Source organism: Myotis nattereri (genome assembly GCF_964212035.1).
Source record: "Myotis nattereri genome assembly, chromosome: 1".
In the NCBI taxonomy this organism is placed as follows: Eukaryota; Metazoa; Chordata; class Mammalia; order Chiroptera; family Vespertilionidae; genus Myotis; species Myotis nattereri.
The window spans coordinates 60,354,781-60,378,891 of record NC_138075.1 but is presented as its reverse complement, the minus strand read 5'-3'; the positions used below and the strand labels follow the sequence as shown (position 1 = coordinate 60,378,891).

At 36.5% G+C, this 24,111-nt stretch overlaps 2 protein-coding genes across 4 annotated transcripts in view; one reads left to right on the top strand and one right to left on the bottom strand.

Annotated features, from left to right (window-relative positions):
• The window catches only part of COPS2 (COP9 signalosome subunit 2), a 30,981-nt gene extending 9,222 nt beyond the window's left edge, over positions 1–21,759 (bottom strand). The window contains exons 1-7 of one of the 3 annotated variants that reach the window (XM_081109232.1): positions 21,637–21,701; positions 19,152–19,214; positions 7,990–8,103; positions 7,256–7,333; positions 3,349–3,474; positions 1,624–1,713; positions 1,421–1,498 (exon numbers count right to left, since the gene is read on the bottom strand). In XM_081109232.1, the coding sequence (XP_080965358.1) occupies positions 1,421–1,498; positions 1,624–1,713; positions 3,349–3,474; positions 7,256–7,333; positions 7,990–8,103; positions 19,152–19,154 (489 nt within the window). In that variant the 5' untranslated portion in view covers positions 19,155–19,214; positions 21,637–21,701. Of the gene's footprint in view, positions 1–1,420; positions 1,499–1,623; positions 1,735–3,348; positions 3,475–7,255; positions 7,334–7,989; positions 8,104–19,151; positions 19,215–21,636 lie in introns of all 3 variants that reach the window. The other 2 variants (XM_081109231.1, XM_081109230.1) reach the window with 2 other exon arrangements.
• Positions 21,760–21,926: 167 nt separating this feature from the next.
• GALK2 (galactokinase 2) overlaps positions 21,927–24,111 on the top strand; it is a 156,253-nt gene continuing 154,068 nt past the window's right edge. The window contains exon 1 of the mRNA XM_081109163.1: positions 21,927–22,155. Within this exon, the coding sequence (XP_080965289.1) occupies positions 22,136–22,155 (20 nt within the window). The 5' untranslated portion in view covers positions 21,927–22,135. The remainder of the gene's footprint in view (positions 22,156–24,111) is intronic.

The following is a 24,111-nucleotide window of genomic DNA, read 5'->3' as shown; positions in this document are numbered from 1 at the left end:
TGATCAACTTTCCTCACATTCACAGAAATCATATATAATTAAAATAATAATATATGGCTTTGGAAAAGCGTCAACTTTTTATTTTTAAAATATATTTTTATTGATTTCAGAGAGGAAGGAGAGAGGAAGGAGAGAGAGAGAGAGAGAGAGAGAGAGAGAGAGAGAGAGAGACATCAATGATGAGAGAGGATCATTGTTTGGCTGCCTCCTGCATGCCTCCCACTGGGGATCAAGCCTGCAACCCAGGCATGTGCCCTTTTACCAGAATTGAACCCGGGACCTTTGGTCCCCAGGCCAATGCTCTATCCACTGGGCCAAACAGGACAGGGCGAAAAGCGTAAACTTCTAAAAATAGTATTTCTACATAAAATTGAAACTAATATAAAATAACTTATTTATCAACACAAAACGGAAATATAAAAATCATAGCTAAAAGTTATATAGATGTAAACTGTCCAGACCATGTGGGATTCAAATTTAAATTAATGAGCCTGGCCGGCATGGCTCAGTGATTGAGCACCGACCTATGAACTAGGAGGTCATGGTTCGATTCCTGGTCAGGGCACATGCCTGGGTTGCAGGCTCGATCCCCAGTGGGAGGCATGCAGGAGGCAGCCAAACAATGATCCTCTTCCATCATTGATCTTTCTATTTCTCTCCCTTCCTCTCTGAAATCAATAAAAATTTTATTTTAAATTAATTAATGAAATATAAAACTCAGCACCTCTGTCACACTGGCCACACTTCAAATGCCTAATGACATGTAGCTACTGTTACAATACTGGAGAGCACAGATACAGTGTTTCTCACATCATACCAACTCCTGGATAGTGCTGTTATAGGGGACTCACACGTTATAAACTAGAATATACAATATCTTCCTTATATATGTCTATAATATCCTTTCTGATTTTCACAGGGTGCATAACTAAATAGAAAGGCTTACTCTTAGTTAAGTATTAATGATTGGCCTGTTCATTTATTAATACCTGTACCTCATCCCACAAACAAGAACTGAAGTTAGGATTAAAACAGAAGAAATGTAATGCTCAGAAAAAAAATGAGCTTTCTGGTAACTTATTTTCCAAATTTCATTTTTGGGATGTTGCTTGAACAAAAACACCCATAGCAACGTTTTGAATACAAAATTTTCTTATGCTCTTTATTATTAAGAAATGTTAATAAAAAATTAAAAGAGCCCAGCTGGTGTGGTCCAGTGGTAAAGCATCAATCCATTAATCAAGAGGTTGCTGGTTTGATTCCTGGTCAGGACACATGCCCAGGTTGTGGGCTCAATCCCAGGGAGGGGGCATGAATGAGGCAGTCAATCACTGATGCTGCTGCTATCTCTCCCTCTTCCTTTCTCTATCTCTCAAATCAATAAAAACATATCTTTTTTTAAAAATTAAGGGAATGTTACCTGGCAGGACTGATGTAACTGGCGTAAAATTTTTTGAAGTTTTCCATATTCCTCCCGTTCTAAATACAATTTTCCAAGCTGTAAAGAAAGAAACTTATTAAAATCAAAACATATCAATAGAAGGTGTGCATCTTTAGGAGAGTTTACTAAGCACACCCACCCACTCTTCAAAAAGAAAAAATGTAAATAATTATAATCGTTACCTTTGTGTTTGTTTTAAACCACAGTCTATCATTCTTAGCATCTTTTAAAGCTTCCAGTGTTGTTTCATAGAATTCCTGCAGTAAATCCATCTGACATAAAAAATCAGAATTCTATAATTGTAAACAGCAAATTTGTACCTGTTAATAAAGTTAATTTGAGCAAACTAAAAGTGCATCTTTGAACTTTAATACACATAAGGTACACTATAATCTGTATCTTACCAAATGTCTGCGACCATCCACAAAATACATAATATAGACCAAATTTACAAAAGATACATGCCAAGATGGTTTCATGTGAATTAAAAAACAAACAGAAAATATGTAATACTCTAACAGTATAGGTTTGTCCTTTCTAATATAATAACTCATTTTATATTAACAAAAGTACATGAACCATACACAGAACTAGTTGTACTGTTATAAATAATGTTACCTTATTCACTCAACTCTTGTTTGGTTTGTACTGTGAGGCAAACACTATCTCTGCTTACTAGGATCAAGAAGTAATAGGGCCATGAGATCAGGAAAGTCTGATACTTTCAGAAAGGGCTGCCTATTTATTTATGACTACTGACGGCTTACAGAATAAGTGCTCAATATCCTTACTTTCAAAAGACAAATAGTTTATATACAGTAGTACAAAACAACACACAATCCTGAAGTTTTATAATTACTTAACCCTCTCCCCACAGTATGGCATAACATTTATAAATAGTGTACCAAAAATGTTTTGATGGTACTTGTCTATAAAATTCAGAAAACATTTTCCCACTTAAGACAAGCCCCTTGATACATAACACCTTTAGAATTAGTGCCATTAAGTACAAATGTTCTAACAAAACATAAGTTTCTCTTCCTCTATTTTCATCACATACCTTTAACTAGTACATAGAGAGTAAAAATAGTACACTGCCTCAAGAAATAAAAATGACATCTAGTAGAATACATGGAATGAAAGAGGTTGATTCTGCAATGAACATTTTTTATTATGAATATAAAAAGTATCAAATATTTTAAGAAATATTAAATGATATAGAGAATACTTCTTATGCTCAAATACCAGTGTAAGAAATCTGAAACTTAGGACTATGATGCTTAAAAGAATAGGAAAAAACAATCCAATTAAAAATTAGCAATACAATAAAAATCACCATTGCTTTTCACCAAAATCTTGGATAATAAAAGCACCATCACTCCCAAAGCTCAATGTAGTTTCTTTATCAACAGCCCTTCTTTTCATCACCCATTCTTTATAGAAGCATTTTTTGAACAAACACCTAATGAGTAATGCCAAACACTAACTATATGAATACAGATTCTCCCCTCAAGGATTTTTATAATCAAATCTATACAAATCAACTATGATTCACTGTTAAGTATTTAAGTAGCTCAGGATGGCTGCCTGAAGTGGTGATGGAGTTTAGAAGGAATTGTGATAGTAACTGTAAAGGGGAATCTAATATAAGCCAGTAAAAACTGTGTGCAGATTATGTCAGCATCTGAAGATATTATGTAAGGAGACTAAGCTAGAGTTAATACCTTTTAATATTACATAATTAATACCATAATCAAAAAAATAGTACACATTCTTTTAAAAGCACACTAATAACAAAAAAAATGCTTCCATAGAATTTCTAGGCCTTAAAAAAAAAGAAAGAATAAAGTCCTTCATATAAATAATAAGCACACTGAGAGGTACCAAGAGGAAAACCAGAATCTAACCTGTTTAGAAGTGGAGATATAATCAAGGATAGAATTAATGGATTTTTCAGAGTAATTTCTTGTGACTGCACTTCGAATATAGGTCAATAGTTGTTTATATCTGTTCATCATTTCTGGAAAGTTTGTCTGTGAGGGAAGAAAAATGCATTATTAGATACACATTTATATACTAAAATAGGTATACATGATTAAAATTATAATACATATTACAGTGTAACTGAAAAATAATAGTTTTATGATAGAGAAACTATGACAGAAACACTATAAACATTTTAACTTAAAATTTGAAATTATTACTCAGATGCATGAACCAAATTTATCAAGTTAGCCTATGAAAAGTACAACTTTTATTTTTTTAAAAATTTATTTTTATTGATTTCAGAGAGGAAGGAGAGATAGAAACATCAATGATGAGAGGGAACCATTGATTGGCTGCCTCCTGCACGCCCCCTACTGGGGATCAAGCCTGCAACCTGGGCATTTTCCCTGACCAGCAATTAAACCGTGACCTCTGGGTTCATAGGTCAAAGCTCAACTACTGAGCCACACCGGCCAGGCAAGTACAATTTTTAGAGTTTTCAAATTTTAGATATTGTTCCTTGCTGTGCAACAAACATTTATTTAGGTCATAAAAACCACTAAAACATTCATAAGCCAAAAAATATAAGTAAATCAAACTTTTAAAATGTCTTGGGAACCAGCTATGCAGTTATCAGCTATATCCTCTTCACCAGAAAGCTTTCTAACAATAGTTCTGTCTCTCTTCTCCCTAGTATTGGTTGGCTCTGCATTAAAATGTGAAATAAAAGAATCTCTTCAAGCCCAGGTATTCATCCCACAATCAAGAAAAGTTCTCCCATGTAAAGCTCTACTCAAAAGTAGATGTAGCTAATGTTGCCATTCCTTGCAGCACTATTTGCAATACTGTGGAAATATTCCCATATTTCCAGGAAATATGAAAGATCTGAAGTAAAAGACTACTAGTGAAATTTCCAGCATAGGAAGAAGGAGCCCTGGTAATTATAATGCCTTTTTCCTTGAGAAATAAAAAAAAAACATATATTTATTAGGGTGAAGAATAAACTAATGATACTGTAATTTTTCTGCTTATGACTGTGTCCTGCTCTGGGATATAGCATAAAGGACAAGAAAAGAAAACATAAGAAAACTCCCTAAAATCTTGTGAGCAAGAATTGAATTACAAAAATGAAAATAGTAGGGGTGGATGGAAAATGGATAGAACATGGAAAAAGATTTAGCATTATATATCAAACTACTTCTCTTTCCAAGAATGCTAGTAGCATGTGGGGATAAATAATAAGTAATATCCTATTAGTAAGTTGCTAATAAGTAATAACAGAATGTATCCTGTGACAAAAAAAATAAAAAATAAAAAATATGACTGTCCCAATTTTGAGATATTTTGAAATAGGACTTTAACAAAAAGGTTTTGATTTCATTTTCTTATGCCATTACTTTGAATGAAGTTCACTGTTCAAAAATTATTACTGTAACTAAAGATTGAGGACAGACTTGGTAAATCAGTTTTATCTGCTGTGATGAACACACAGAGCAGTTGGTAATGAACCTTCCAACTTTTTACTGCCCAAAACCACTACAGAGCAAATGGGTCCTATTCTGAACCAACCTGAAAATGAAGGGGCAGGAATGGAAGCTGAAACTACTCATATAAACCTTAATGTAGAACAAATAAAATGTAGAAGAGGAAAGTAGGCAAAATAACATAAAATATAAATAATCCTTTCCCTTACTTGCTTTCTATCTTGGTTCTAGGTACAATGGTGAAATCAAGCCCTGTGGGTAGGATCTGATTAAATGGGTTCAAAAATTAAATCACTCTTAGTTGCTAAGATAGCAGATTTCTTTAATAACAGTAACAGAATTTCTATAGGGTTTCTTGGGATTATTTCAAATCACAGAATCTTAAGAGTTAAACATTGTTGGGTCCCTAATGTCACTATAATTATTTAATCAAAATCTCTATTCCTTGAGACATCTGCTGCTTCTTCCATAGCCCTCTAAGTTACTGATTTAAATGTAGTAAATATTTTCACAGACAATAAATGGAAAGAAAACACAGGGGCTTTGTGTATTGACAGAGATATTTTGAGAATATCATAGCAGCAGAACTAGAAAAGGGCAAATGAAACATATTTTCCCACTATACTTATTTTTTAAAAATATTTTAAAATTGGTTTGTACACAGAGAGAGGGAGAGAAACATTGATCAGCTGCTTACTGCATGCCCCCTACCTACCAGGGATTGAGCCTGCAACTGAGCATGTACTTCGAACCAGCAACCTTTTGGTGCACAGGATGACGCTCAACCAACTGAACCATACTGGCTAAGGTTCCATAACTATATGTAAATACAATATACAGTATACTTAATAACACTTAGCATATCTTGAACAGTCCTTATATTTTGGGGGAAGAAATTGAGCTAAAATATTTTGTGGATCGTCTTTGTAGATGTCATGGAAGTGGGTGATGATGCCAGAGTGAGAGTACACCAAAAAGAGCAGGATGCAAGATTAGTGAAGTTAACTGGATAGGCACTAATCAATTTAGGGATTCAATTTCAGATAGATGGGCTAGAGAAGCTAATGTGGAGAAAGGAGGCATACCATAAACACAGAGACATGGAAAAAAGAAAGTGGTAACAGGTTATCAGCTGTCCTTCCATTTGCAATAGAGGCAAGTGCTTACCTCTGCTTTCTAATCTAAGCTCCACCTTTTTTCCTCAAAAGTTCCTCTACCCTTAGTGATCTTAAGATAAATATCATGTCTGTACCTAGTTCTCTCATCTAACTGCTTCCTTTCCCCTCCACTTTTACTCTGCATTCTTGAAAGACTAGAGGCACGGATTCATGCACAGGCGGTGGGGTGGGGTGGTGGTGGTTCATCAAATTGGCCTGCGCCCTCTCGCAATCTGGGACCCCTCAGGGGATGTCCAACTGACAGTTTAGGCCCCATCCCCATTCAGTCAACAAAATATTTGAGCACCTACTGAATGCCAGTCACTATGATAGGTGGTAGGAATATAACAATGAATAAAATGAAGTCCTGTTCTCATGGAACTTTCACCCAATGGATTGGGGTGGGGGTGACATAAAAGTAATAAATAGGTCAACAGATTAAGTGGCGATACATGCAAAGAAGAAAAACAGCAGGGTAAAATGAAAATAAATGATGATGGGAAGCATGCTATTTTATAGAGGGTGGTCAGGGGAAGGACATCCTGATATATGATGACATTTGAATGGAGACTTGATCAAATGATGAAAATAGCAATATGGCTATCTGTGAGGAACATTTGGGGTAGAGAAAAGAGCAAGTCCAGCATTTACACAGGAGTGTGCTTAGATGACATGAGGAACAGCAAAGAGGCGAAACAACAAGGGACAGAACAGAAAACAAGACATATTTTGAAGAGCTATAAAGCCACCAATAAATTAGATTTACCAACAAATTATTTGTAAGCTGAGAGATACATAGAGAAGTCAAGAATAATGCTAAGGTTCTGGCCCTAATCAGTGGAAGATGAACTCTTTGTAATAAAAAGTAGAATGTTAAAGTTCGAAAACAAATGCTAATAGTTTGGGGGGAAATTACTCTATTAATAATGCAGCCAAATATTGCCCATGTACCTAAAGGATAAGTTTTCTTTAAAAAACTGTTGAAAAACAAAAACTTTGTATGCTATGCAGAACTTTTTAAAAACTTAGTATTATTGTAGTCACAAATGAAAACTTGTCTAAATATGGCAACACATAAACAGTTATTTTAAAGAAGTAGATATAATGGTATTTTGTTGCATGAGGTTTTTACCTACAGAATTTATTTTAAAACTTGTTAGTTTAATTCCTCTCAAAACAAATCTTACCAACTTGAAGTTAATCTTAATCATTTGTTTCAGTGCTTTAAAGCCCCATTCTCCCTTTTCACCTTCAAGTTCCAAAACCTAAAAAAAGAAGAAATTCTTAGTCTAACTTAATACTGTTATTTTCTAATGACATTCAAAGTCTAAATTTCAAATTTATTTTACATCATATGCAAGAAAAATATTTCCCCAAGAATTCCATTTTTCAATATCATTTTTAAAGGCTTAAAAAGAAATAATCTTAAAATGCTTACTTAAGGAGTTTATTTTAAAGTTCCTTTATCAAAAGATTAAGTAATAACTACTTCTTGATTATTATACAGTTCCAGAAGAATTTTTTTCCATAGTCTATTATCCGCTGGTATGAATAATCCAAAAGTGTATCATTAGTCAAGAAATCACATTATTTAATAGTGAAACTACACCTATGTAATCTGTCCCCAAAAGAACAAGATTGCAGGGAAAGCATCTGCTGACAATCATGTTGGTTCCCTTACTAGAACCATACTTTTCAGGACAATAACCCTGGCTCTATAGAAGCTAGATTGGAAAAAACAACCACAGGATAGCCCTTTAGAAATATATGCTTGTTCTGCATGATGCAAACATTTTACAGGATTATCACTAAGTATCCAACACACATTTCTGAGGTAAAATCATTTGAACTTATTTGACCTAAGACATCATTTTAAAAAAAATAAGCTTTAAGACACAGAATCAACAGAAAAAATATGAACCTTCTGGAAACTGCTTAATGCTGCTTTTGGGTCATCTTCCTTTAACGCTTTGGAATTATAGTACTGATTTTCCAAATCCACATTTGGCTCGGAGTTACTATCTTCAGAGTATTCCTGTGTATTTGAAAAAAACACACAAAAAAACAAAAATGAAAATGAAAAATAAAAAAGGAACCCACACAACTACATTAAGAACTAAAGATAGAAAAATCATACAATTATACACAACATAACAACCTTGGGTATAGAGGTAAAATGCCCTAGATATTTAACCATTATTTAAAAAACTAGGGGAAAAGCCAAAATCAAGTGGATAGTACAATAACATCATTTCTTTCATATCAAAAATACAATTTCCATAGAACCAACACAAAAGCAAAGAAATAATATTAGTTAATGGCCCTCAATTCTGTAAACTGACCTTTTGTTAGTCACAGAACTCGTTAAAAATCTACATAAGTGCTAATTATTCAACTTTAGTTCCGTAATCTAAACTTCTCTATTCCCTAAGTCTAAATTTCATCATCCAACCACATCTAACTACCCAGGACAATCTGTGTATGACAGAGTAGTCTATTGGTGAATATGTTAATAAGTATATTTGCCTTATGGGCATTCCAGATTACTAAACAGCTATTCAGTTATATTAATGTATTTTAACTACCTTTATAACAAATCAAAATAAGTACAAAAAAATGAATTTGTATAATTTTATGTGACTTTCATCACATAGCTTCAGTTCCTAGTACTTAAAACAATAAAGCAGAAAGGTAAGTTGGAGTAAAACAACTATTTTGGGGAGCAGTATATACAAGTTTACTAGTAAAAACAAAATAAGTCAGAGAAAGACAAGTATCACATGATCTCATTTATATGTGGAATCTAATAAACAAAATAAACTGATGAACAAAAAAGACCCAGAGACATTGAAACATCCTACAGATTGACGTATTTCAAAAGGGGGGGGGGGAAGATTAGCCAATGAACTTATATATATGCATAGCCCATGGTCAGACAATAGTTCAGGGAAGGCCTAGGGAAAGGATGGGAGCGAAGAGGAGGGGGTCAACTGGGGGAATGACAGGGGGCATCTGTAATACTTTAATAATAAAGACAAATTAAAACAAAACAACACCCAGTTCCCAGATACTCAACTTGGACAAGTTCTGGTGAGGATATGGAAAAAAGGGGACCCTAATATACTGCTGGTAGGAATGCAGACTGGTGCAGCCATTATGGAAAACAGTATGGAGTTTCCTCAAAAAATTTAATATGGAACTGCCATTTGACCCAGTGACCCCACTTCTAGGAATATATCCTAAGAAACCCAAAACACCAATCAGAAAGAATGTATGCACCTCTTTGTTCATAGCAGCACAATTTACAATGGCTAAAATCTGGAAACAGCTCAAACACCGATCAGTAGATGAGTAGATAAGAAAGTCGTGGTACATGACTACACCATGTAATACTATGCCATGGAATACTATGCAGCAGTAAAAAAGAAGGATCTCTTACCCCTTGAGACAGCATGGAGGGACCTGGAGAGTATTATGTTAAGCGAAATAGGCCAGTCAGAGAAATACAAGTATCACATGATCTCACTCATATGTGGAATCTAACTAACAAAACAGATCCAGAAACACAGAAGCATGGAACAACAGCCTGTCGAATCTCAGAGGGAAGGCAGGGGTGGGGGAGTGCTGGGAAGAAATCAATCAAAGAACTTGTATACATATATGTATAACCCATGGACACGGAAAAAAAAATAGGGTGGTGGAGGGTTGGGGTGGGGGCAGTTTATAAGGGGTCAAAGGGAGAAAAAAGGGGATGTATGTAACATTTTAACAATAAAGATTAGAAAAAAAAAAAGAATAGTACCAGAAAGTAAACACAGAATGACAAGAACAGTATTGTAGAGTTATTTCTAAATCCAAATACAGTTAATATTTTTTTAGATATTTATAGAAAATTCTGTAATTTTTCATAAAGGCACAAGAATGAAAAAAGGTATATTCTGAGTATAGTGTTAGAAAGCTAAAAAATACATAAACATGCTTTTTTTCCTGTGACCAGTAGATGGAGGGGCATGTTTGATGTTAGTATAAAACCAGTTTTATTGACCACAGTGACTTTGTAACGTGCGCCCTCTGGAGGATAATTATTTCTTTGTGTAAGGACATGAAGCACTGGCCCTCAGACTCACAGGTTTAAGAACAGCAATTTAGTTATGTTTAAATTGATATGAAAACCCTTTGGAACACTTAGGGATGAGGTCAAATTTGGGGTAGTGAATAAATTTCATGATCAATCATTCATTTTTTAACCCTATAATCTAGGTTTGACTACAATGAAACTGATCAAACTAAAAAGCGATAAAGAATGAAAAGCCAACTTGCGCATCAAGTGATAGCTTCTGAACGAGGTTTTGAAAGATTAGTGGGAGTTTGCTTGCTAGACAAAACAGGAGAGGGGGAAAAAGAACAGCAGATACAAAACAGCATATCGGGAGGTAACTAAAGAACTAAAAGCAATCATTTTGGTGAAACATATTGATTCTAACTTCATCATAATCTATCTACTTCCCCCTTTCCCTTGCCACCACCCTCATCTACCAAGCCACATTAACTCTCCACAAACTATAAAAGCCTTTCCACTTTCTTTAACATTTATTTTTTTTTTATTTTTTAAACATAACAGCTTTATTAAGATACAATTCTTATACCATAAAACTCACTCTTTTTCAAAAAATACATATTTTTTTTATTGATTTCAGAGAGAAAGGGCGAGGGAGAGAGAGAAATATCAATGATGAGAGAGACTCATTGATCTGCTGTCTCCTGCATGCCCCCTACTGGGGAATCAAGCCTGCAACCCAGGACCCTTCAGTCTGCAGGCTGACGCTCTATCCACTGCACCAAACTGACTAGGGCTCTTTGTTAACCTTTAAATTCCAATCTTGCCATGGTAAACAGCTAGAATAATCTTCATAAAATGTAAATTATCTCATTCCTCTTCTTAAAAATGGCTTTCCATTGCTCTTAAAATCAAGTTCAAAAGTCACCAATATGTGACTCCTGACTATACAGCCGAACATGTATCAAACTCTCCCTCACTCATTTTGCTGCAACCACTGTGCCCTTACCTCACAAGTGGCCAACTCTTTCTCATCTTTACGTGCCACTCCCTTCTCTTTCTACCCCTCTTAATCTAGTTAACTACTGTGTATCATTATAGTGTAAGTATGTGTTGCCTCTTTAAGAAAGACTTAGAGGCTTGTGTAGCCTGCCCCCCATCCAAAGAACAGCAGCCTCCTGATCACCACATCCTCTGTCTGAGGAACAGCAGCTGTGTGTGAAGCCTCCCCCCACCAGCCAGAGGAGCCACCACAACTGTGAACAGGACCCACCAGAGGAGCTGCTACCAACTGAGAAGCAGCTGCTACCACAACCGCCTAAGGAACAACCGCAGCCCGAGGAGCCACTGCCACCCAAGGAGCAGCCACTGAACGACTCAACATCTAGATATGGCCGTACGATCAAACAAGGGTAGACAAAGAAACCCCCAAAGGAAAGAAAAGGAGGACTCACCAGAAAAGCAGCTAAGTGATACAGAGGCATGCAACATGACAGAAAAAGAATTCAGATTAAGGATCCTAGAGTGCATAAACTGGATGGAGGAAAAAATCAACAACTTATGCAAGAAGCAAGAAGAAACAGATGAAAAAAATCAATAAATTATGTAAGAACCAAGAAGAAATGAAGAGTGATATAGCTGCAATAAAAAAACACCATTGAAAGTATCAACAGTAGACTAGGAGAAGCGGAGGACCGAATTAGCGAATTAGAAGACAGGGAAATAAAACACACCCAAACTGAACAGCAATTGGAGAAAAAAGACTTAGAGTAAAGAATCAGATCTATAAAACCTATTCTACACCTTTGGAAATAATTTCTTTTTTAAAAAAAATAACATTTTTATTGATTTCAGAGAGAGGAAGGGAGAACTAGAAACATCGATTAGCTGCTTCCTGCACACCTCCTACCGGGGATTGAGCCTGCAGCCTAGGCATGTGCCCTGACCAGGAATCGAATCTGTAACTTTCTGGTAAATGGGATGACACTCAACCAACTGAGCCACACCAGCCGGGCTGGAAATCATTTATTCTCTAGTTAACTATTAAATAACATACAGCAATAGCTAGCTCAACCAGAAGATGACTTTTCTGAAACCCGAATCTTCAGAATTCACCCTTGAACATGGAAGTAAAATTTTATTTATTTATATCTATTTCAAAATCTAAGAATCTGGACTCTCACTCAAAGCCCATTTATTTTTGGTGTCTTATCCCTAACAGATTAGAAAAAACTAGGCCAGGATATGAGAAGAGAGACACAAGCTGAGAGGTACACATGATGGTAGTAGGATGTGGAGCTGTCAGCAAAGGGGACATTAAAAATATTTTAGTAATTAAAAAGGTTAACTTCAATTACCTGGTGGTTGGTGAAATGATTATAACGTTGTTGAAGACCAGAACCTTTACATTTGCTATCAAGTCTACCAGAGTGCCTTTCCATTAAATCACTGAATGCCTCTTATAGTGCAAGACTAGCTACCTAAACTTCTGAAACCTGACTGCCTTCAGACTAATGGTATTTTAAAATTTTAGATGCTTTAACTCCTCGAAATCACATTAACCGAGATACGACTTAACCCAACATTTTGTGAATATATTCTTTTGGTTTTTCATATTGTATAGATTAAGAAACTGAATGTATATTTTTTGCATAATTGCAATTCAACTCTTCAATGTTATTGCTTCAATGTATAAATACACAAGAATTGGCACAACTGATGTAACTGATTGGCTTCTCATAATTGGGCAGTCTCCTGTTTTGATCTGCAACATCATGTTCATATGGTATGAACCAGCCTCCATGACACCATTAATCTGTCATTTGTGGCTCAGTGAATCACACTATCAATGTAAGATGTGTATTACAGCAAACTACTTTTCAGTTATTACACTATCATGATTTTTAAATTGATGACATTTTGAAAAGTCTACATTCTATTTAGATTTCTATTATTTATACTCAATGATACTGATCTTTAGTATATACCCACAATTAGGTACAAGTTGCTCAGACAAATGCAAATTAAGTCTTCCTCCTCTCAAACAACTCTGAGACCAATATGCAAAAATCCAGCAATATAACACAATAAAAGCAGTAACGGAGACACATACTAGGTATAGTGGCAGCTCAAAAAAGGAGTAATCAACTAATCTTGAGTGAGCTAGAGGAAGGAAAAGTTACCTGAACCAGCTCTAAAAGTATGAATAAGAGTTGCCAGGGATGAATGAGGAAGGGCATCTGAAACATAGTGATTAAGGTATGCAAAGGCACGGAAGCTTGAAATGGCACTGCATATTTGGAAGAACCATGGAGAGTCTGGGCTGAAGAACAGGCTCTGTATAATGAGTTGATGAGAGATAAACTGGTGTATAGAACAGAGAAACAGGACTATAGAAGTCTAGCAAGGAGTTTAGATCAAATGGAAAGCTATTAAAAGATTTTACAGGTAAATAATCAGATTTGTGTTTTAGGAAGAGAACTCTTGTAGTAATGAAGTAGTCCACTGGATACTCCTACAGCAGTCTGGCCAAGAGATGATGGAGGTCTGATTCCCAATAGTAGATGAGGGGGGAAAAGGAAGGGAATAGAATTAATATAGAAGATGTTGAGAATGTAAACTAAAAAGGACCCAGCACATGGACACAAGATAAAGGAAAGTTATCTTTAATAACTACAGTGTCATTAGTTAGAATAGGAAATATAGGAAAAGCATTAAGGAAATATTGCTAAACAGAATTTCCTTATATCAGAATAGGAAATAACCGTAATTTGTAAAAGTTAAATAAAATGTTTTTAAAAAGAGAAACTGAGATTTTATTCAATATTTTAAGAATGTTTTAAAAAACAAAAAGAATTTAAGCAATATTTGAAAGAGAAACAAGCACTTGAACACTGTTAAAGATATTAAAAAACAACACACTTAATAGTTCCAACCTACTTATATAACTCATGTCCTGACAGCTCCCTCAAAGCAATCTGTGATCCATCCACACCACCCAAATCTATTCTTCCTTTCTCAAATATGCCACACAATTTAAAATCTGTGCTTTGGCATCAAATGTTCTCTCTTCTAGGAATTCTAAACCACCTCCCCTCCAAACAAACTTCCCACTTTTCTCCTATGATACTACTCTGCTCTAACACTCCTAGAAAACATATTAATCAGGGTTTACTTTGTGATCCTTTCTTCAACTCTTCTTAGCAAACTAAATCTTCTTAGTCAAGCTTCTACATGACATTCATCTCTCCAACTTGAGGCCGTGTGTGTATGTTGTTCTCACCCCTCACCTGAACTGCCATGAACTTCTCAAAAGCAGCTTTTTCTTCCTCATCTTGGTATCCCCAGAGCCTGGTATACTACAAAATGCCCAATGAAGCGTTTGCATAATTGAAATGAAAAGTGGCTGAATGTTCCAAAATAACACAACACACAATAGCCAGCAGATGTCGGAATGCAGCCACTGCTGAACAGGGTCAGCTCCAAGTTCACCTACTTATTCCTGTGTCTGTTGCCAACAGATTTCTTAAGAATGTGCTCTAGGAAAACAAGAGTCACCATTGACTACAGCTAGATAAGCTTTACTAGATGCTGGGCACACAGGTGAAGGGTAATGTCCCATCCTATCCTTCTATATAATAAAAGGCTAATATGCAAATCAACGGAACAGCAATTGGTCGCTATGACACTCACTGACCACCAGGGGGGCATATGCTCAATGCAGGAGCTGCCCCCTGGTGGTCTGTGCCCTCTCCCTCAGCTAGAAGCCCAGCTCACAGCTGGTGAGCGCAGCAGCGGTGGTGGGAACCTCTCCCACCTCTGCAGCAGTGCTAAGGATGTCCAACTGACGCCTTAGGCCCACTCCCTGTGGGACATCCCCCCAGGGGTTCTGGACTGCGAGAGGATGCAGGCTGGGCTGAGGGACCCCCCAAGTGCACAAATTTCATGCACCGGGCCTCTAGTTATCCATAAGGACTAGATATAATCCAAGTGCTAGGCCAGTGATGGCGAACCTATGACACGCATGTCAGAGGTGACACACAAACTCATTTTTTTGGTTGAATTTTCTTTGTTAAATGGCATTTAAATATATAAAATAAATATCAAAAATATAAGTCTTTGTTTTATTATGGTTGCAAATATCAAAAAATTTCTATATGTGACACAGCACCAGAGTTAAGTTAGGGTTTTTCAAAATGCTGACACGCCGAGCTCAAAAGGTTCGCCATCACTATGCTAGGCAGTCATTTATGATTTAGCCATTCATAAAGTTATCCAAACTTTAAAAAAATTTCACTCAAGTTAATGTGTCTTAATTTGTTATCAATGGTGTTAATTAGAATATTCTTTTATAATATTTGTCCTAAACTTTCAGTCTTCAAATTAAATTTCCCCCAAAGACATCATAAAAGTCATTAGACCTGGACTGTACTCTAGTGCGTGTGTGTGTGTGCATATACACAAATACATATATATATATATATGTATATGTATATATATATATATATATATATATATATATATATACACAAACATATATTAATTGATTTCAGAAAGGAAGGGTGAGGTAGAGAAAGACAGAAACATCAATGATGTGAATCACTGATCGGCTTGCCCCCCCACTGGGAATTGAACCCAAAACCAGAGCATGTGCTCTGACCAGGAATTGAACCATGACCTTCTGATTCATAGGTTGACACTCAACCACCGAGCCACTCTGGCAAGGCTACACTCTAGTTCTGACTCTCCCACTAATTTGTTGTATAAATTTAGGTAAGTCACTGACACTCCATGCTTGTTCCTCTTCTGTCAAATGTGGGGGTGGAACGCTACAGGAAGTTTCTAATTCCCTCTGAGGTCTATATTTTCATATTGAGATATAGCATATGATTGTAAATTCACTCTGTTGAGTATTCAGAGTTTATATATTTAAGTTAGGAGTGAATGAAAAGATTTAAGTTTATCTTATTCTTAGCATATAAGAACTATCTCCCATTCCTATGTTTTTAGTTATCCTTGTTTGAATCTCTCTAATTTCATTATACAGGGTATACTTATGAAGTAATGTAATAGGCCTTTTTAAAAATGCACCAAAACTTATATTTAAAGAGGTAGTGAAATTATTCTAATTATACTGACATAGATAATAAATACTTCTGAAATTCTCAAGAAAACTCACTTCATTAATTAGATGTTTCTACCTAAAACAGAATCATTCAGTTTGATGGCCCAACTTATCAAAAGTGATTCTGAATGTAATTTTCAACACTTACAAATAGGACAAGACCTGGCGACAGCTGAGGTTAAAAGGGGGGGAAAAAAAAAAAAAAGCTGCACATTGTTTATAACAGCAAAAGAAAACAGGCAAATTTTTTTTAAATAGTAGTATACATCTTCCTAGTTTTTATTTATTTAATATATATTTTATTGATTTTTTACAGAGAGGAAGGGAGAGGGATAGAGAGGTAGAAACATCGATGAGAGACAAGCGTCGACCAGCTGCCTCCTGCACACCTCCTACTGGGGATGTGCCCGCAACCAAAGTACATGCCCTTGACCGGAATTGAACCTGAGACCCTTCAGTCCCCAGGCCGATGCTCTATCCAGTGAGCTAAACCGGCCAGGGCGGCCAAATTTTTATTACAAGGGAACTAATGGTTAAAGTATGGGATATCCATACAATCAATGCAGCTGTAAAAAGAAAGAAGTAAGCTCTTTGGATACTTATATGGAAGAATTTCTAAGACAAATTAAAAAAATTTTGAGCAATGACAAAAATCACTTTCTGGCCTCCCAAGATCAAAGTAAAATTTGTGTTTATCATTTGTACTCTGCAACCTGCCCCCTCTCCTCCCAGCAATAAAAGTAATATAGGTTCACTGTGAAAGGTTTTTAAGAAATGAATAAATTTTAATTTTCGGACACTTTTCAGATATTTTTCCCCACTCAACAAAATAAATTTTATTCCCTCCCAATAACACTGTAATACAAATTATGTATTTATGATGGAGATATATTCACTATGTGCACAGCATTAACTAACCTGTCCCCTACCAGGTAAAGATTTTAAATGACAGCACTCCTCCTACAGAGAAGACAGAGCAACTCATCTCCCTCTCTACAGTGAGGCAGTGTTCACAGAAGGCCAGAGAGACCTTCCTGGGATTTTCCCATTCGAGCTAGTAGAGAACATCCTCTTACCTTTGGGGTTATGATACTAGGAAGATGCCACATTACATCTTATATACTGTGAAGGCAATGAAGCCAACACAGTGAAGAAAGCAGCCCAAGAAGAGAGATGGACACAGTCAAAGATGTAGCACCATCACCTGAGCCTGTGAATCCAACCATACCTATATTTTCTGGTGATTTGAGCCTATATTTGCTTTCTCATTTAGACTAGTTTGACATGTATTCGTGTCCCTTATCCAAGAGCCCTGACCAATACAAGTTACCAAGAGTTGTTCATATCACTTAATATTCTTTAGAACAGGGGTCCTCAAACTACGGCCCGCGGGCCACATGCAAATACAAATATTGTATTTGTTCCCGTTTTGTTTTTTTACTTCAAAATAAGATATGTGCAGTGTGCATAGGAATTTGTTCATAGTTTGTTTTTTTTAAACTACAGTCCGGCCCTCCAACGGTCTGAGGGACAGTGAACTGGCCCTGTTTAAAAAGTTTGAGGACCCCTGCTTTTGAAGCATGGTTTGAAATGCTGACATAGCATTCCATCACATGAATATACAATAATATATATCATTATCTTATTATATCAATAGTGTCAGTGCCCCCCTACTATTGATAATTTGGGGCTCTTTCCAATTTTTTATAATTTAACACATTATGTTTCTTTTAGAAGCCTCAACTGTACAATCAAATTTCATTTTCATGAAGACCATATTCAGCATAGAAAACAATGCCCCAGACTTAAAAGAGGTATAGTGTTTAAAAATCTATTATTTAAAGATCCTCAACATTTTCTTTGCCAAGCAATAAGTTATTGGGACAACGGACTCAGAGAAAAATAATCTCCCAGCTCCTTATATGCACAATGAATGACAAAGTGAGAACCTTTATACTAAACTCACAAATTCCTAAAGCTACTCTTTTGTGCTAGTCTTACATTGATCTATCAGTTCTTTTTCAAACTAGATTATATACTCTGTATACATCAATTCAAAGTATTTTTAAAAAACAGAAGTTAGTGCCCAGCCAGTGTGGCTCAGTGGCTGAGTACTGACCTATGAACCAGGAGGTCACAGCTTGATTCCCTATTAGGGCACATGCCTAGGTTGCAGGCTCAGTACCCAGAAGGGGGTGTGCAGAAGGCAGCTGATCAATGATTCTCTCTCATCACTGATGTTTCTATTTCTCTCTCCCTCTCTGAAATCAGTAAAAATATATTAAAAAACACAAAACAAACTTTTAATTTGCTAAATCATGTTCCAAGATCTTTATAACATGAGAAACTAATGTTCAAGCCATTATTTTCTGCTGACCTTCATAAAATGGTGACAAATAAGAGATTCTGTAAGATATTCTATAGCTAAGACTCGTACTTCCCAAAGAAGTAGACAAAAAGAAGTAAATTTTTAGGGCATTTAGTAAAACAAGAAAGACAATACTAGTAAACATTCCTTCACTAATCACAACTATAAGCTTGACTAAAGCAATATAATGAGGCTCAAGGCTTGGAAATACATTTAACCAAAGTGGAATTATTCTACCTTTTTTGACAATTTCTCCCCTTTGTAATACATTTAAATGCAAATGTACAATGCCCTACCTATCATAGGATCTACTAAAAAATAACTTTTGGTATGAAGTCAATCTGTTTTAAACCCTTTCTAAAAAGATTAGAAATAATAAGCAATTTCATGCTAGAATGACTGGACTATAGAATCACAGTACAATAAACTCATCAATGGCCTTATGAACTTAATGAATGGCACTATAGTCTTTAGTATTATTACACTAGCAATCTATAAATCTGTAAAAGTAGCATTAAATTAAAAGACATTTACCATCTCCTACTTCTTCATTCCCTGCCACATAAATTCCTATGCTTAGAAAGTGCCTGCTTCCGCCTATAATAAAAATAAAAAAGATCTTAGAAGTCAAGAATATTGAATTTCTTTTATGTTTTTTCTTCTTCTTTTTAAACCAAATTTATTCTCCTTTCTTTTAGATCTTAGGCACAAATCATTATTTACTTTCTTGGACTAATGTTCTATAGTTTTAGAAACAGACTTTTACTTTTTCCAATGGTAGCGTAACTACCTATTTCCAATACACTGGGCAAGAACAAAAAGTACCTTAGGCATTAAAATTTATCAAGCGACAACCTATAAAAGATATGCTGAATATATCTGTGGTTGGAAATCTTCATGACTTTGGTTAACATTTTGACTAAAATGAGGTGATGGAAAAATTTCCAACAAACAATACATTTTTTAGATAAAAAAGAAGCTTCCCTAAAACAGGAAGTCAATTCTGTAGACTCTTTAAATCCTAAGAAACAAACAAACAAACAAAAAAGACCCAGGGAAATAAGTATTAAAACAAAACACCGAACTTCCCTTTTAGCAACACCTAAGTATGAAATGGCAACCAACCCTTTAATCTTTTAAAAAAATGCATAATGGTTTAAGGATATTAACTAAAGCAGTAAAAAAAAAATTACTAAATAAAATTTATGCCACCAAAAGAGTTTAACTAGTAGTAAACAGAGCATAAACGCTTTCACTACTTGACATCTGAGTGGGAATCCAGAATGGTATCTATGCAAGTGAGATATGGGGAGAGGAGCAACTATTCAACAGAACGCTGGGGGAAATTTTTTCATTTAAGTAACATCTTACTTTTATGGTTAAGGAATTTTCAAAAAAGACAAAACAACTGTATATTCAACTTTATGCTGTACATGCAGTACAGGCCCTAAAAGGCTTCAGAAACATAGTCAAGTTAAACAACGTGTGTTTAATTAAAATTCTTACAAAAATGGAGTACTTCGTGGGACAATAGGATTCTCACCACCTTCCCTCCATTATACGCTTAATGTAGATGACTTTCAAGTTAATCATAGTGCTAACAAGTCATTTATGTATTGAGAACTATTGATAAGACATAAGCAGAAACATTTAAACACACACATTTAAAAGAAAAGGAACACTTCCATATTTACAAATATGGTAATATAAACATGTCATAAAAAAATGCCTAGGATATCACAAGTAACATGTTCTTAATAAACTCAAGGCATTGCCTACAACTAACTGGTTTGGTTTGTACAACCTAAAAATGTAAGGCAGAGATAATAGCCATTAGCCAAACTTCACATCTAACTTCAACAACGTCCAAGACCTCTACTCTACCACGACTTTCAGGTAATATCAGTAAGCAGCACCCCCTCTCCCTTTTGCAGATGTGCCTTCTTTTAAAATGGAAAGAGTAACTGGAAATGACTTTACAAAGAAGTTTTACACTAATTCAAAAAACGACTATTTATAGCTTGAGACTCTCTGGCACTTAAAATATAAGAGGAGCCAGACCTCCCTCAACTTCACCATAATGCAGCATCACTACAATATACAAGAACCGTGCAAAAAGACGCCCCCCAAAACAAACAAACAATACAAAAAAGCAAGCTGACGTTGATTCTTGGGCCCCTTTATCTTATGTTGAAATGTTAGTGAATTAAAAAAAAAAGTGTAAATAAATTAAACACTGAATACTTAAAAGTCACCATTCAGTTGCACACATTTATGTCTTCACTGCTGGTATTTTTAACTTTGAATCCTGGGAAATTTCTGTCAGTCCCCTGGTTACCCTCTTCCCCCCTCCCCCCCCAATCAAAACAAACAAAAAGCAGAATCTCCTCCCCAGCTTTTCTCTTTAAACACAACTAGTTCAACTACTTTTTTCCAGCTATTTTTGCTCTAAATTCTCCACGGCACTTTTACCCTTAAACCAAAACGAATCCTGGACAGGACTCATTAAGCTATGTTTCCAGGAGACGTATAAACGCCGTTTCATGGTCGGGCCCGGGAGTAGCAAGGCCCCCCCGTTTTCAGACCCTTCCCCGGCATGTGCACCCGCTCAGTTCAAGGGGGAAGCAGGGGGCCCGCAGTGCTGGGCCCGACAGGGCAGAGCCGGGGCCTAGACCACTTCACGGCCCCCGCGGCGGCTCGCGCGGCGGAAGGAGGTAGCGGCCCCGAGAACCGGGCGCCGGAGGCCTGAGGCGTCCAAGTGAACGAGGGAGGCGACCGGACTAGGAGCGCAATGCTCCAGACCCCCTACGCTGCCTCCCTTACCCTCCCCTCCCCCATGCAGGAGCCGCAGGGCCCCGGCCAGTGCGGGAATGGGGAGGAGGTAAACCCGTCCTGTCACTGCACCTGGAGAAGTTGGAAGGAGCACATGTTTTACAGGGAGAGGCCGCGGCCGCCCCGGCCCTGGCCCCTAAAGACAGAAACCCCCTCCAGCCCCAGAGGTCCGTCCCCTGCGCCTCACCAGGTCGTAGTCCTCCTCATCATCGCACATGAAATCATCTTCCATGTCAGACATCTTGGCCGGGAAAAGGGGGAGGGGGAGGAGAAATTGGAGACAACCTCCTCCCACAATCCTCCGCGGTTCAGAGGCGTCACTCCCAGCTTCTCGTCGCCTTTCCGTCGCTCTTAGAGGAGTGGAATGTTTCCTTCCGGAACTAACGCGCTCGGCGTTGAGAGGTTTCGCTACGACCCCAAAAGGGAGCGCACCGCTCTCTCTTCCTGCGAAACGGTTGGTGCCTTAGCAACCAAACCTAGCAACTGGGGCAGAGTCTGGTGCCGCGGAGCTCAGCTGAAGAAGGGTCTTGGACACTTTGCTTTGCACTCGCACACACCGCGCCGTTTCCAGCCTCCTAGGCTAGGGAACGGTCCCCTCCCTTGCCTGGGGCTCTGGAACCATCTCATTCTGGTGAAAGTAAGAGGCAGCCTAGGACCAGAAGCCTTTCGCGGAGAAAAGGGGTGACATGCCCATCCTGTATGACAGGTAGTATTATTTCTGCCATCATTATTTACATGCGTTTTTAGCCCGCACATTGTGGTGGGTGTTCCTGTGAATTTTGGAAACTTTTTCAGCAGTAGAGTTTACACGAAATGTTTGTTGTAGTTGTAGTGGTCAAAAACGATTCTGTGGCTATCCCAAATTAGTTACTGAGGCGCCCCAGGTCTTATTCAGTTGTTCAACGAATTATAAACTCACCTTTACTGCCTTTAGGACCAAATTAAGGTCGCAGTTAACGACTGGTTTTTTAAAATGCATTATTACACAAAGTCATTAGCATGATCCGAAACAAGAAAATGAAATAAAGGGAAAAAACTGCTTCTAAAACAACACATTCCTAATGAACGTCCAGTTCTGCCCACTTAAGTCCACAAATTTTATATAGTTATAGCACAGATATAATTTTGGGTTCTTTTTGTTACATACTTAGTTATGTAACAGCGTAAAACATGTGTACAATATGTTATTGAGAATGGTTATTTTAATGGTTGTTTAATAATCTCTCTGTTGAATGAACCAATGCAACTTAATTTACTTAAGGTGACATTTTGATACATTTAGAATTTTGCAAACATAACACTATTTTAAACAGTCTTGCAGTGAATAAATTCGTCATTTTATTTTGTCTTAGAAAAAAGTTAAAGGAGGATAGAGGCTGGATTTTTTTAGTAATCACTTGAATCAACATTTTTGGTCATGGTTCTTAAAAGTCCTATAACAATAACACTGTCTAACATAACAAAATTTTACTAATAGTCTTTTCCTCCCAAAGTCTTATTATAAGACATTTCAAACATACAGTAAAATTGAAAGAATAGTCCAGTTAACATGTGTATTCCCACTATCAGCCTTATTTGTGTGTGTATGTATTTCCTGAATCAATTAAAATAAGGTGCAGAGCCCTAACTGGTTTGGCTCAGTGGATAGAGCGTTGGCCTGGGGACTGAAGGGTCACGGGTTCAATTCCGGCCAAGGGCATGCACCTTGGCTGTGGGCACATCCCCAGTAGGGGCTGTGCAGGAGGCAGCTGATCGATGTTTCTCTCTCATCAATGTTTCTAACTCTCTATCCCTTCTCCCTTCCTCTCTGTAAAAAATGAATAAAATATATTTAAAAAAATAAAATGCAGATATCATGACATATCACTCTTAAATGCAGCTATGTGTGTTTCCTAAAAATAAGGACATTTGCTTATGTAATCACAACATCATTATTACACTAAGGAATTAATCATTCCTTGATATTATCTAGTAGCCAGTACATGTTTAAAATTTCCTTATTAAATATATAATTTTAGAATTGGAAGAGCCTCTAATGATATCACTTTAAAGTTCAAGGCTTCCCAAGCATAACAGTTCATTAAATTATAGTTTCCCAAACTCCATACCAGAGATTCTGATTCAGTAGATCTGGGGTAGAGCTCAGCAATCTGTTAACCTGTAACCTTAAAACAAAGCAACATCTCCCTATAACTGGGGTGACAACCCTAGTTTAGTACTGTTTTCCCACAAAAATAATTATTAACATTTATCACTTCAGAAGTTTAGACAATAAATCACATGGTTACTCTACCTGAAATTAATAATTCTTCCTCAAAAGAGAAAGTAGAATTCAAAAGTGGTCAAGAGATTTATTTGCTCAGAGTAATCAGAGCTATACAGTTTTGCTTTTCAGTCATTAATAATTTTGAAGTTATCAACCATGTACATAATGATTACATAATGTAAATGTATAAAAATTCACTTAGATTGAATTTATATAATTTGCTGCTTTTTAATGTAATTACTTACTTCTACATAGAGAGAAAGAATTGTTCAACTAAATCATACTATCCTTGGCCATCTCCAAATTTAGTAAACCAATCTGGAAATTGTTTAGAACAGTTAAATAGGTCTTCATAGTACTTAAAGGCACACTCCTTGTGTACAAATAAACATGTTA